Raw genomic sequence first — 13,567 nt, forward strand, 5'->3', positions numbered from 1 at the left:
ACAAACTACTGCGTCACATATGCTGCTTTGAGAGAGGCTATATTGCATGCTGATACAAATAATCACCGTTTCTGAATGTTCCTCCACTGCACGCAGTACACAGTGCTGCAAGATGTGTTTATGTCATTCCGCTATTTACAGTTTTCTTAAGCGCAATAAGGGGACGACATACTATCCACGGAAAACACTGTCTGTAACATCACCTCCTCTGTACTTCACTGTTCGCATTACAGACGGTGGCAGGTTACGTTCTCCATATATTTGCCAAAACAACTCCTTGCACGGGATATACACGGTGGTCCATTGATAGTGACCGGGCCAAATATCTCACGAAATAAGCATCAAACGAAAAAACTGTAAGAATGAAACTCGTCTAGCCTGAAGGGGGAAACCAGATGACACTATGGTTGGCCCGCTAGATGGCGCTGCCATAGGTCAAACGGATATCAACTGCGATTTTTAAAGTAAGGAACCCCCATTTTTTATAACATATTCGTGTAGTACGTATAGAAATATGAATGTTTTAGTTGGACCACTTTTTTCGCTTTGTGATAGATGGCGCTATAATAGTCACAAACATCTGGCTCACAATTTTAGACGAACAGTTGCCAACATGTAGGTTTTTTAAATTAAAACACAGAACGTAGGTACGTTTGAACATTTTATTTCGGTTGTTCCAATGTGATACATGTACACTCTTTGACATAAAACGCTACCTGCGGCCGGCCGCTGCAGAGGCTAAGTCCGCACCCATCGCGACATGGGACAAATAAACTGACCAACTCGCTAATTCTCGGCGATCAGAGGACGACAGTCTGCAAGAAATATGCCGCAAAATGGTTACTGGATAAAATTTTGTTATCGGCGTGTCAGAAAGTGAAATAGATAGAATGTGCGCTACCATTACATTCACGTCTTCAGCATTCCGAGATACGAGGTTATAAAAATTATTTGCGCCAGCTGGTCTCGATCCACAGACATTGTAGACAGACACAACGTCCGGCTATCTGCACAAATTGGCAACACTGTAGACTGCGGCACTTCCTGGAGCAAGTCTTGTCCCATGTTAGAGAAAAGGTAGACTGTATACGGCCGTGGTCTACCGGTAGCATCCGTTGTGTCTGTCTACAATGTCTGTGGATCGAGACCAGCTAGCGCAAATAATTTTTATAACCTCTTCTCTCTGAATGCTGAAGACGTGAATGTAATGGTAGCGCACATTCAATCTATTTCACTTTCTGACACGCCGATAACAAAATTTTATCCAGTAACCATTTTGCGGCATATTTCTTGCAGACTGTCGTCCTCTGATCGCCGTATTGGCAAAGCTCCGTGATCCATTTGCTCGCTACCGGAAGTGGCCGTGGCGACAGCACCAGTGCTGCGCTCCCCCGTTCTGTATCGAAAGCGCCTGCTACCGCTCATCGCTTTTGATAATTTAAAACTCTTTATTATTAAATGTTGCTCCACAGAAAATTTTTACGATTTCCATTGTCGCTCGAAAGCAACGGAGACAGACGCCCTGATTAGTAGATGGGTACTGTATTACATCAATCGGCAAGATATGCCGCACATACGGACAATGAGGAAGTCTGCGTCTTCATATGTTTCCTCCTTGAAATCTGTATGGCCAGAAATTAATTTTATAGACTGGGACGAAATCAAACCACCTCACTACATTACATGATAGGCGAATGTGAGAATACTATGTTGCGACCGCGAAAAGTAACTTAAAATTTAACGGAATTTGATATTTCCTTTGAGTAATTCGGTGAACGGTAAAGTGTTAGAATTCAATTGTAAAGAAGGTACGACACAAATAGAATGCATGTGAGGAACTATTATAGCCTAAAGATCTGGCACTCACCACAAAGGTCTGATGAAGAAAATGATGAAGAGTGGATGACTGAGTGCTAGGAACCATTAGTTTACAAGTACGTATGTGTTGATTTACCATAATTCTTTTTAGTAATGGTCAATTTAAATTCATGATTTTGGTTAGTTTGTTTCAAAATCTGATGTGGAAGTGTAGGAAAATACTATCTCGTGGCTTTAACTGATCGAGCTGCTAACAGAAATTCGTGGTAGAAAGTAATGCTCTTAATTTTGATCTGAAAGAATTTGTAGCTTGCGTGTGTTTCAATCTGTAATTTGACGAGTTTCTGAAATTCATGGATAAAGGCAAGGTTGCTGATTTAATATGAAATATTAAGAAGTCACCTTTTGTGAAATGAGTCAGTAGAAATTTACGTGTGAAGCTGATTCTTAGAACAACGGGATTTGAAAGATACGTGGGAATCAGTGAGATCGCTTTCCTGAATTGAATAAAGGGGAGACAGCATAATAGTAATTCGTGTAGCCATACTATGCACGCTATACAAGAACTGTAAGTACTGTGAAAAGTTCTGTGTGTGTATTTAAGTATATTTTGGACTGGAGGTTCTGGATGGTATATTATTTAATGGTGCAGAGGAATAATTAGGAAATCAGTCTAGGTAACTTGTGGAGGTTTTTTTTCAGTTGAAATAAAGTGCCGCCCACAAATATGAGGGGAACGTAAATTTCGGAATCGCGATCGCGCGAACTTTCCAGCCACGCGAGACTTGGTTAACATCGAGGCACGTCAATAAATGAGAGGTATGATTGAAGAAGTTAGAATTTTTCTAGTAGTGGTCCACGTGGAGATACGATCATTGCTTTGGTCAATGGTAATAAGAGTGATAGTGTGTTGCTGTGACGTAATGAATCAAGCATTGTGGGCTATCCTTCATTCCTTCCCGTAGGTGAGGTTATCTTCGTAAGGGACCATAGGAAGTAGAAATATATTTATATGTGCTGTTCCAAGATCAGCTGTCGGGCAGTTTTATCCTGTATGTTACTGGTAATACCGTTAATATGTTTTGAGAGATGAATGAATGAAAAGAAAAGAAAGAAAAATAGCTTACAGAACGGAGGAGGAGTTATTATGCAGGCCCAGTTACGAGGGCAGTTCAATAAGTAATGCAACACATTTTTTTTCTCGGCCAATTTTGGTTGAAAAAACCGGAAATTTCTTGTGGAATATTTTCAAACATTCCCGCTTCGTCTCGTATAGTTTCATTGACTTCCGACAGGTGGAAGCGCTGTACGGAGCTGTTAAAATGGCGTCTGTAACGGATGTGCGTTGCAAACAATGGGCAGTGATCGAGTTTCTTTTGGCGGAAAACCAGGGCATCTCAGATATTCATAGGCGCTTGCAGAATGTCTACGGTGATCTGGCAGTGGACAAAAGCACGGTGAGTCGTTGGTCAAAGCGTGTGTCATCATCGCCGCAAGGTCAGACAGTCGTCTGATCTCCCGCGTGCGGGCCGGCCGTGCACAGCTGTGACTCCTGCAATGGCGGAGCGTGCGAACACACTCGTTCGAGATGATCGACGGATCACCATCAAACAACTCAGTGCTCAACTTGACATCTCTGTTGGTAGTGCTGTCACAATTGTTCACCAGTTGGGATATTCAAAGGTTTGTTCACGCTGGGTCCCTCGTTGTCTAACCGAACACCATAAAGAGCAAAGGAGAACCATCTGTGCGGAATTGCTTGCTCGTCATGTGGCTGAGGGTGACAATTTCTTGTCAAAGCTTGTTACAGGCGATGAAACATGGGTTCATCACTTCGAACCTGAAACAAAACGGCAATCAATGGAGTGGCGCCACACCCACTCCCCTACCAAGAAAAAGTTTAAAGCCATACCCTCAGCCGCTATAGTCTTCTGGGACGCTGAAGGGGTTATTCTGTTCGATGTCCTTCCCCATGGTCAAACGATCAACTCTGAAGTGTATTGTGCTACTCTTCAGAAATTGAAGAAACGACTTCAGCGTGTTCGTAGGCACAAAAATCTGAACGAACTTCTCCTTCTTCACGACAACGCAAGACCTCACACAAGTCTTCGCACCCGAGAGGAGCTCACAAAACTTCAGTGGACTGTTCTTCCTCATGCACCCTACAGCCCCGATCTCGCACCGTCGGATTTCCATATGTTTGGCCCAATGAAGGACGCAATCCGTGGGAGGCACTACGCGGATGATGAAGAAGTTATTGATGCAGTACGACGTTGGCTCCGACATCGACCAGTGGAATGGTACCGTGCAGGCATACAGGCCCTCATTTCAAAGTGGCGTAAGGCCGTAGCATTGAATGGAGATTACGTTGAAAAATAGTGTTGTGTAGCTAAAAGATTGGGGAATAACCTGGTGTATTTCAATGCTGAATAAAACAACCCCTGTTTCAGAAAAAAATGTGTTGCATTACTTATTGAACTGCCCTCGTACAATTCCGGTTACTTACGCATTTTCTTTAAACACAGTTGGGTGATTAGCAGTGTACGAAATTTGGGGTTAACATTTCAAAATCAAACATTTATCCGTTGCGCATACATTTGTTTATTTCTTTGTGTAAAGAATTTGATTATTAGTTACTATGTGCAACAAACACGCAGTGACACATTTAATGAGAATACACAGGGACCATTTAGGTTTAGTAGGTTTCCGGAACACTTTAGGACATCACAACTGGGTTGGCCTTTATTTTTCTTTCAGTACCTTACCCATCCTCCCTCGTTTTCTATAATTGCTCGAAGGCGTCGGGGAAGTGATAAGGCTCAATTCCTCGAGAGATTGTGATGATCGTTTATCTCCCACCACGTATTCTCTATATTTTCCCACAGAGTTTCTGAATTCCTTCACCCAGGTGGTAACGACCTACGCCCACATATTTCCACCGACCATTGTGGCCGAGCGGTTCTAGGCGCTTCAGTCTGGAACCGCGCGACCGCTACTGTCGCAGGTTCGAATCCTGCCTCGGGTATGGATGTTTGTCATGTCCTTAGGTTAGTTAGGTTTAAGAAGTTCTAAGTTCTAGGGGATTGATAACCTCAGATGTTAAGCCCCATAAGACTCAGAGCCATTTTTGAATCACATATTTTCAGTGGGGTTGAGGTCTGGAGATTTTAGCACGAAAGGAAGAAGTTTTATTCTCTGCTGACCTTGGCACCAGTTCTGGACGGCTCTGCTATTATGAATCGGGCTATGGTCCTGTAAAGAAATGATCATCCATTACCACAGAAATTAAATACTTCCGACTAATACTATAAATACTTAATTTCCATATTGTGAAAAAATTCGACAAATGCAATGGCTCTGTAGTCTAAGCTACAGGTTTATAAATTATTCGGAGAATTCCACATTCCAAAATACTTTGCTAACAGCTGTTGACAAAAACTTACATTGACAAGGGAAGGGTGCTGGGACGGAGATCAGAATACAGAGTGAATGGTAATATAGTTCAAGGTGCCAGTTATAACACGCAGGTAGGCCTTCTTTCAGAATATACCGTCCTCCTATGCTTTGGTAATGATGAAGTGGGGTGTAAATTGTTCAATACAGTGCAGAAGTCTGTTGAACTGCTAGACTCTGTTGCATGGTTGTAAAGCTAATCTGCTTCGCTTATTCAAAACGATTGCTAGCCTTCACTATACAATTCTTTCTTCTATCTTTCCACTGACAAAGATATATAGAAGAAACAAATCTGTTTTGTAGCGACATATTCTCTACGGACTTTACACGTGCTCGTTCGCTCAATGTGTTGCATTTACCGAAGGCGACCGTGGCCACTGACGTTGCTTGTTCACACCCGCGCTCTGAGTAAACGCCTGCAGTTGAGAAAAACAGTTGATTTCATTAATGTTAGTAAAATAAGTCTTCCCTTCACATTAGTGAGAACTAAATACCACTACGAGTACGTATCTTTATGTAATGCTCATTGCTCAAGAACAATTCGTGTATGCAACGTTGCTGTTATGACTAAGATAATAAAATCTGTAAATCGTAACCCAATTCATTAATTTGCAGGCGCCTACGGAATATTAAACATGAAAACAATTTGTTTCTTTGTCATATAATTTTTAATCAAGGCAACGCAGGCAGTTGTCAGATGATATCAAAATTGAATGTGAAGGAGGAATAGAGAAAAAGATATACGAGAAACAAATCTCGAACCCATGAACAACTGTGTACTATCCTGGAAACGTGGTGATGCGACTATCTCACAATTTTAAAGGATGAGAAAACCATCGTGTCCACTTTCCGAGGACGATATTTCCTGACAGAAACCACATCAGGGTGAACGGCTTTAGGTTGAGACACCAGGAACCTCAAACTACGTCACCAGTACGTTCATTCTCTGATTCCTAGCTCCGTTATCACGCACTTCCCATGTCAAAGTAACTGGGAGAAACGAGCGCGAACGACCTGCGATTAGGTGATACAGACCTACATCCATTTAATATTTTCTTGTCATCTCGTTCACACATTGAGAGTAATCACCACAGGAGGACCAAACTGGTAGCGCCATCAGTTCCTAGACGTAGAAACTACTTACACTAACTTAAACTAACTTATTCTAATGAAAACACGCACATCCATGCCCGGGGGAGGACTAAAACGTCCGGCGGAAGGAGCCGCGAAATCTGTGACACGGCGCACTAGAGCGCCCGGCCACCCCACGCGGCAACTGCTATTCAAAAGGTCACAACTAAGAGACCATTCAGAGACCCTCCATATCATATGTTTTCTGGAAACCTCTCAGGATTTGCGACAGTAGTATTCTTAGCGAATACCAATTTACATCAATAACAAAACAGGACTGAGTCCCTGAAGAGACTAGAATTAACTGTCATCGACACGAATTTGTTCAAATGGCTCTGAGCACTATGGGACTTAACAGCTGTGGTCATCAGTCTCCTAGAACTTAGAACTACTTAAACCTAACTAACCTAAGACATCACACACATCCATGCCCGAGGCAGGATTCGAACCTGCGACCGTAGCAGTCGCACGGTTCCGGACTGCGCGCCTAGAACCGCGAGATCACCGCGGCCGGCAACACGAATTTGTGTTGTTTACATCATCTAGGTGTCAAACAAGACGGTAACAATTACTGAAGCAATAAACGAGGTTATTATTGATGTATTAACTACGGCAGCTATGAAGACAAAAACGTATGAAAATGCACATCACCGCATTTTCCCATTGTTCCCTTTCTTCTTCAGTAGTCTCACATTACACTTTTCTTTGTGAATCCACCAAATGATTTCGATGTGTTGGACTATTATCAATAATAACATCTGATATTCTAGTGATGTATAACAAATTTCACTGAAGCTGATCATTAGAAGTACATTATTCATTCGTAGATTTCAGTGGTGTAATGTGCTATCGGGTTGGCGTCTGGCGGCGCAGCTCCACTAGGGCTGACACAAACAGGCTGTGGATAGCAGTGAGGCCTTTCTGATCTGTCCAATGCTTTCTTCATATTGCTACTGTTTTTGGTACTTGGCAGACGTTTTGAAAGTGTTTGGCATGCCTGTGGTCATTCACTCTCTTTCAGTACTGGTGCCGAGGGACTATGCTCAATTCCCATAACATTATCATTTTACATTGACGAGTAATCCGGATAGTCGTCACGTTCATGTGCCATCTACATCGCAAATTTAATATTACGGTCCTAGGAACTACTCTGCAATACGTTTTGTGTTTCATAATCGGAACTATCTGCATTAACGGTCATCAGAACAATGTCAGTGAACAGAATGCAGCAGTGTCTTGGTAGCTACTTGAGGATCTCCTTGAGTCGTGATCTAAGGAAAGGGTAGTTGCTGGTTCACATTATATTACACTAGGGAGAAGTACCGAATTTTCCTTTTCCTCTGCAAACTTCCAGTAGAAAAATGCTAAGAGGATATTTGCATTGGGCCAACTCAACGATCAACCTATTTTTATAGGTTTTTATTTTCACAGCCATCCTCGTTCTGCATTGCCATTAACTTCATTCATTATTTGCTTGTTCTCGTTACGATTATAATTGTCATTCTCTCACTCCCAAGAGTTTTCACATCCCTATTTGGTATCGATGCACATGAAGAGTGCCTATGAAAGAAGGGAATACTGAATGTTACGTCATGCAGAATACACTCATTTACTTCGGCACCTCGTGATCAACGCTACAGGAGAAGCGAGACACGTAAAGTTGACAATGGGAGGACAGATACGCTGGCACAACTTTGAAACTACTCCTGTTGATTTAACAGTGTTACCAGATAAACTGGTGCTGCTAAATCAAAAATGTAGTACAGGCTTTGTTTGATAGTTTTGTGCTGATGCTGTCTGAATAAATTATGCCAGTGGATAAAAAACGGTTTAGTTTGAAGACCTAACCCTCAAAAGGGGGGGGGGGGGGGAGGAGGGGGACGCACAACGGTCTCCATCATGAATTCCAAGCAAATACACAAAAAATAACTCAGGCAGGGTTCGAACAACTACTTTCATGCAGATACATGAATTTGGAATCTGTTCATCGTTTAGGGACCAAACAAGAGGATAACATCATGGAAATAATGATCAGGCTACTTAGTATATAATAGAGCACACACATTTCAAGGAGGAAACTAATGAAGACACAGACTTCCTCGTTGTCCATATGTGCGGCATATCTTTCGTGTTAACGAAAGTAATATCCCGCTTTACCTCTTCTTAAATCTCAAATGAAATGAATGCCATGTGGAATCGAATATTTGTTGATTCCTTTTCTTCTTGCTTCCATCCATATTAACATATTTCTTCATTCTCGTGGTAATCATGACATTCTATATATATGCTGCAATAGATTGCACGGGGACACATTCGACATCGAGGTGCAAAGCGTTTGATATCTTACATTATATTCAATTCAAATAAGCTTTCGATGTATTTTTTGTTCGTTTGTATTTTGAAATGATAATGAACGTTACGGAGAATAATCTCACATGCTTTATGCTGAATGAGAAACACTGAGTCATCCGTTTTGCTTTCCTGCGTTGTAATGATACAATGTCGGCATCAACAGCCTTCTTCCACGCCGGAAGCTGACACTTGATTCATTTTGGATTAATCATAATTGAATGCCTCAGATGTATACATAACCCACAAGGCGACGTCAGAAACTATCAGGGGAGAAAGCCGCAAAGAAACCAAACGTGCGCGCGCGTCTCCCGTCTGAAGAACCGTATCGGACAATCACGACAAGCATTTCGCTAAAGAGCTGGCTCGTAAGAGAGCTGAGAATTGGCAGCGTCGTAGCAAGTATTTGTCAACACAGTGGTAGTGCATTTACTTCCGGGTGTAGCCCGGCTTGCCTCGTTACATTCACGTGGCATTAGTTTTTCACATCGAAGACTCATACGATATAATCCACTGTACGATGAGACACTAAGAAAGTATATTTAATTTCTGGACTCTAATAACGGCTGTCTTCACATAAGTAACACCTATTTTTATTTAATTTCTGGACTCTAAGAACGGCTTTCTTCACATAAATAACACCTATTTGTGTGTTTAATGTTGCGATTTGAGGTTCAGGTAATATCGAAATGACTGTAGTCCACCTGTTACCGCCAGTGTGTCGTTAACTCAGTGGGATCCCTTATCAGTTGCGGTGTTAGTGCTGTTTCAAATGGCCGTTTAAACCTCGGTGAAAACCGCTGAACATAACCTTTTATTTTCCATTTTAATTGATGGAGTTGCAAACTGCTAGTAAAAATTCCTTATAAGAAATCTGAAGAATGCATTTACACATAAATCTTCGTGCAATTTCGAATTATGTTAATATCATGGATATCTGCTTTATAAATGCCAAGGTGCTTCACTGTAAAATAGTTTCTGAAAAGATTCAAACCGACTGTCAACGATACAAATTTGAGCTTTGTTCGTCATATAGGTCTAACATGTCGGGAGGTTGTTTATTAAGTGAACATGTTGAGTAATATAGTTCCTCTCTTCTAAATTTTTGCAATAGCATTTAACTGTAGACATTTTATGACACCGGCGTTAGCAATTCCTTTCCGTTCTGTGAAACCTCAAAAACGATAAATTTTTCTGGTTTAAATATGATGACCTTAACTGTCACTCCTGATCAACGGTAAATACCTTTTGAATCCTTACATGGAACTCCAAAGGTTCAGTGTTCCTGCATTGCTACAGAGCATGTATTGCAAGGTATTCACACAGTTTATCGCATAGACTTACCATAAGGAATGAAACAAAAACTGTAATACACTTTACACCACAGACGCTCACTCTGGCTTGACGAAAGCATCCGAATATTGGTCAAAAGTTGCACAAATAATTGACTTTGAAAGGAAAAGAAGCGAGGTAGGAAGCATTTATAAATTCATAGAATGTAGTGACGTCGTTTGATTTCGTCCCAGTCTATAAAATTAATTTCGGGCCATACTCAGCTTTTGACGGTTAATGTAATACAGTACCCATCTACTAATCAGGGCGTCTGTCTCCGTTGCTTTCCAGCGACAATGGAAATCATAGGAATTTTCTGTGGAGCAACATTTAATAATAAAGCGTTTTCAATTATCAAAAGCAATGAGCGGTAGCAGGACTTCTGATACAGAACGGGGTAGCGCAGCGCCGGTGCTGTCGCCACGGACGCTTCCGGTGGCGAGCAAATGGATCCCGGAGCTTTGCCGATACGGCGATCAGAGGACGACACTCTGCAAGAAATATTCCGCAAAATGGTTACTGGATAAAATTTTGTTAACGGTGTATCAGAAAGTGAAATAGATTGAATGTGCGCTACCATTACATTCACGTCTTCAGCATTCAGAGAGAAGAGGCTATAAAAATTTTTGCGGCAGCTGGTCTCGATCCACAGACAGTGTAGACCACGGCCGTATACAGTCTACCTTTTCTCTAACATGGGACAAGACTTCCTCCAGGAAGTGCCGCAGTCTACAGTGTTGCCAATTTGTGCAGATAGCCGGACTTAGAGAAGTAGCGAGTTGGTCAGTTTATTTGTCCCATGTCGCGATGGGTGCGGACTTAGCCTCTGCAGCGGCTGGCCGCCGGTCGAGTTTTATGTCAAAGAGTGTACCTTTGTGAACTTCTCATTTCTGAGAACGCATGCTGTTACAGCGTGTCAATATTGTTAATACTGTCTGCCTAGTCGTGGTTTAATTGTGGTTGTTCCTCTGCGTTTCCACTTCACAATCACATCACCATCAGTAACTTGGGCAGCTATAGAAGGGCAGAAATGTCGTTGCTGGATTTGTTACGCAGGTGATGTCCAATTGTCTACTGATAAAACGACACTCTCCATCTTTTTATACCTGCGGGTGGGCCTTCCGTGCTATCTAGAGGTCAAGTCCGAATTACACAAGCGTGTGCCAATACTTTTGGTCAGGGAGTCTACACGATTAAAACTGTGAACAGCTGGGTGCAGCCGCTGCTGCGCTGAGTGGTACTCACACGTGGCCCATCTCGTGGGCAACGGTGACTCCTAGCAGCAGGCCGCTGTCCTCGTTGATGGCGCAGCACAGGTCGGGCTTACAGGCCGCCGCCACGTACGCCAGCCCCATCAGGTTGCAGTTGCTCATGTTGTCCGAGCAGATGTCGTGCCTGCAACGCCAACCACCGCATCACAGCTGACCCTCCATCACTGCTTCCGGGATGCTCATCGCTATTCCCTAACTCCATAAAGGTGCGTAATTCCGTCTCCCACTTTACTCTGATGATGACTGCCTCTTCGACAACTACAAACAATATATTCTCCGATGGTGGTGCCCCACAGTTCTTATATATTCGTAAACTGTCATGTTACCGCCTTGAGCAGCTAGCATTTTATTTACGCAACCAGTTTCAGACATCTGACCACCATCAGGTTCATAGAAGCATTCACAGCATCATGTTTTCTCAGCATGATGCTATGAGTACTTTTATGAACCTGACGATAGACGATTCAAAGTTGCTGTGTAAATAAGACATTTTACCAGCTACTTAAGTTGATAATATGACATTTTTCAACAAGAAATAAACTACCAATTAATTATATGCCCGACCGGAACTCGAAACCTCGCTGCTAGGTCTATTCTGAGTGTTCTTGCCACCTGAGCATTCCAAGAACAACTCACGACCACATTTCATAGTTCAAATACTGCCAGCATTTCTCTTAAACTTTCCAAAATCCTCTTGGATATAGATGTGGAAATACTCCGGCATTCCTTGTTGGATTAACACTCCAAGAAGAAAGCACGCTGAGGAGAAATGATCTGCAGACATCAGTCGGCAAGAGCATTCTACGATCAAGGCAACGTTACAGGTTTTAGCCCCGGTCCGACACAATGTTTCAATATACCAGAAAGTTTCAAAACAGCGCCAGTCCGCTATACACTGAAATATTTCTTCTAGAAATAGTCCTCTAGTTATGCTACATTCAGTGTAGTTCAATTGTTTATAATAAGCATAGTATGTTACCAACATTGAACTAGTATTCTATTAATTGTACTATCTGATTTATTACACTGTCTATATCATAGATCTTCATACATTTTAATCGTTGATTCTATACTCTTTGATGATATTAGGTTATAAGTATCTTTGATGACATTTACTTTTAACTACCAGCAGTCTTTACGCTACCTGTTACATACTGGAGTGAAACCTATGTGTGATTTATGACACTAGCCAAATTACGTGTATTTTGGAAATTTAGTTGTGTTTGGCATATTGATGAGTCATTTACGAGTAATATGCACTTTTTATCCATCTGATGTAGTCCTTTGCAAGTACTGATTATGCTTCTGATGCACGTAAGTGTAGTAGCGAGACTTTTCTTCCTTTTTTCTGTGTACACTACGTATGTTTTTCTGTTCTTGTTGTTTAGTTTTCCAGTGATGTGGTTATAAAAGCCAAAACCGGTAAAGGATAAAGTTGAACGTGTAGAGCTGCTGTCTATACAAATGCTTTTCTTCAAGCACTAATAATAACTGCGGCGCAATTCCTGAGTCTAAGTCCTACAACTGAACGCCACTTTAGCTACTTGCGTGTTCCTATCTACCCCAGATACCAATGTGGGAAAAGGGGACCTACAGTTTAACGTTTTCGCTGCTATTAGAACGTATGTATCCCATGATAGGCTATTAGCGAATCAGTGGAAATTTGCTGCATGTTACTGCTATCTGTGTCCCGCTGGTAAAGGGGACCCTGCTAATGGTTTACAGAAGTCTTATAAATACAGCAGGTTGTGCTGCCTTCAAGTTTCATTGCTAACTCTCTGTTCTGTTCCGCTTAGTGCCGTCGCATATACGAGGGCTATTCGGAAAGTAAGGTCCGATCAGATGCGAAATGGAAACCACAGAGAAAATCCGATGACGTTTGCACAGATGTGTTGGGTAGCGACTCTAGTGCGCCCGTTGATTACATCGCGTCGCTCTTTTCAGCTCTGGGAGCACAGTGAGCGTGTAAAAATGGTTCAAATGGCTCTGAGCACTATGGGACTTAACTTCTGAGGTCATCAGTCCCCTATAACTTAGAACTACTTGAACCTAACTAACCTAAGGACATCACACACATCCATGCCCGAGGCAGGTTCGAACCTGCGAAAGGAAGCGGTCGCTCGGTTCCAGACTGTAGCGCCTAGAACCGCTAGGCCACCCCGGCCGGCGAGCGTGTAAAGATGCCTAGAAAATACTGTCTCCCGCCAAGTATA

At 42.2% G+C, this 13,567-nt stretch overlaps 1 protein-coding gene across 1 annotated transcript in view; it reads right to left on the reverse strand.

Moving 5' to 3' along the window:
• LOC126095631 (A disintegrin and metalloproteinase with thrombospondin motifs 7-like) overlaps positions 1 to 13,567 on the reverse strand; it is a gene marked incomplete at its 5' end in the record, with an annotated part of 619,647 nt that overhangs the window by 402,549 nt on the left and 203,531 nt on the right. The window contains one exon of the mRNA XM_049910395.1: positions 11,329 to 11,478. Coding sequence (XP_049766352.1) covers positions 11,329 to 11,478 — 150 coding nt within the window. The remainder of the gene's footprint in view (positions 1 to 11,328; positions 11,479 to 13,567) is intronic.

The sequence above is a fragment of the Schistocerca cancellata genome, chromosome 8, assembly GCF_023864275.1.
Source record: "Schistocerca cancellata isolate TAMUIC-IGC-003103 chromosome 8, iqSchCanc2.1, whole genome shotgun sequence".
In the NCBI taxonomy this organism is placed as follows: domain Eukaryota; kingdom Metazoa; phylum Arthropoda; class Insecta; order Orthoptera; family Acrididae; genus Schistocerca; species Schistocerca cancellata.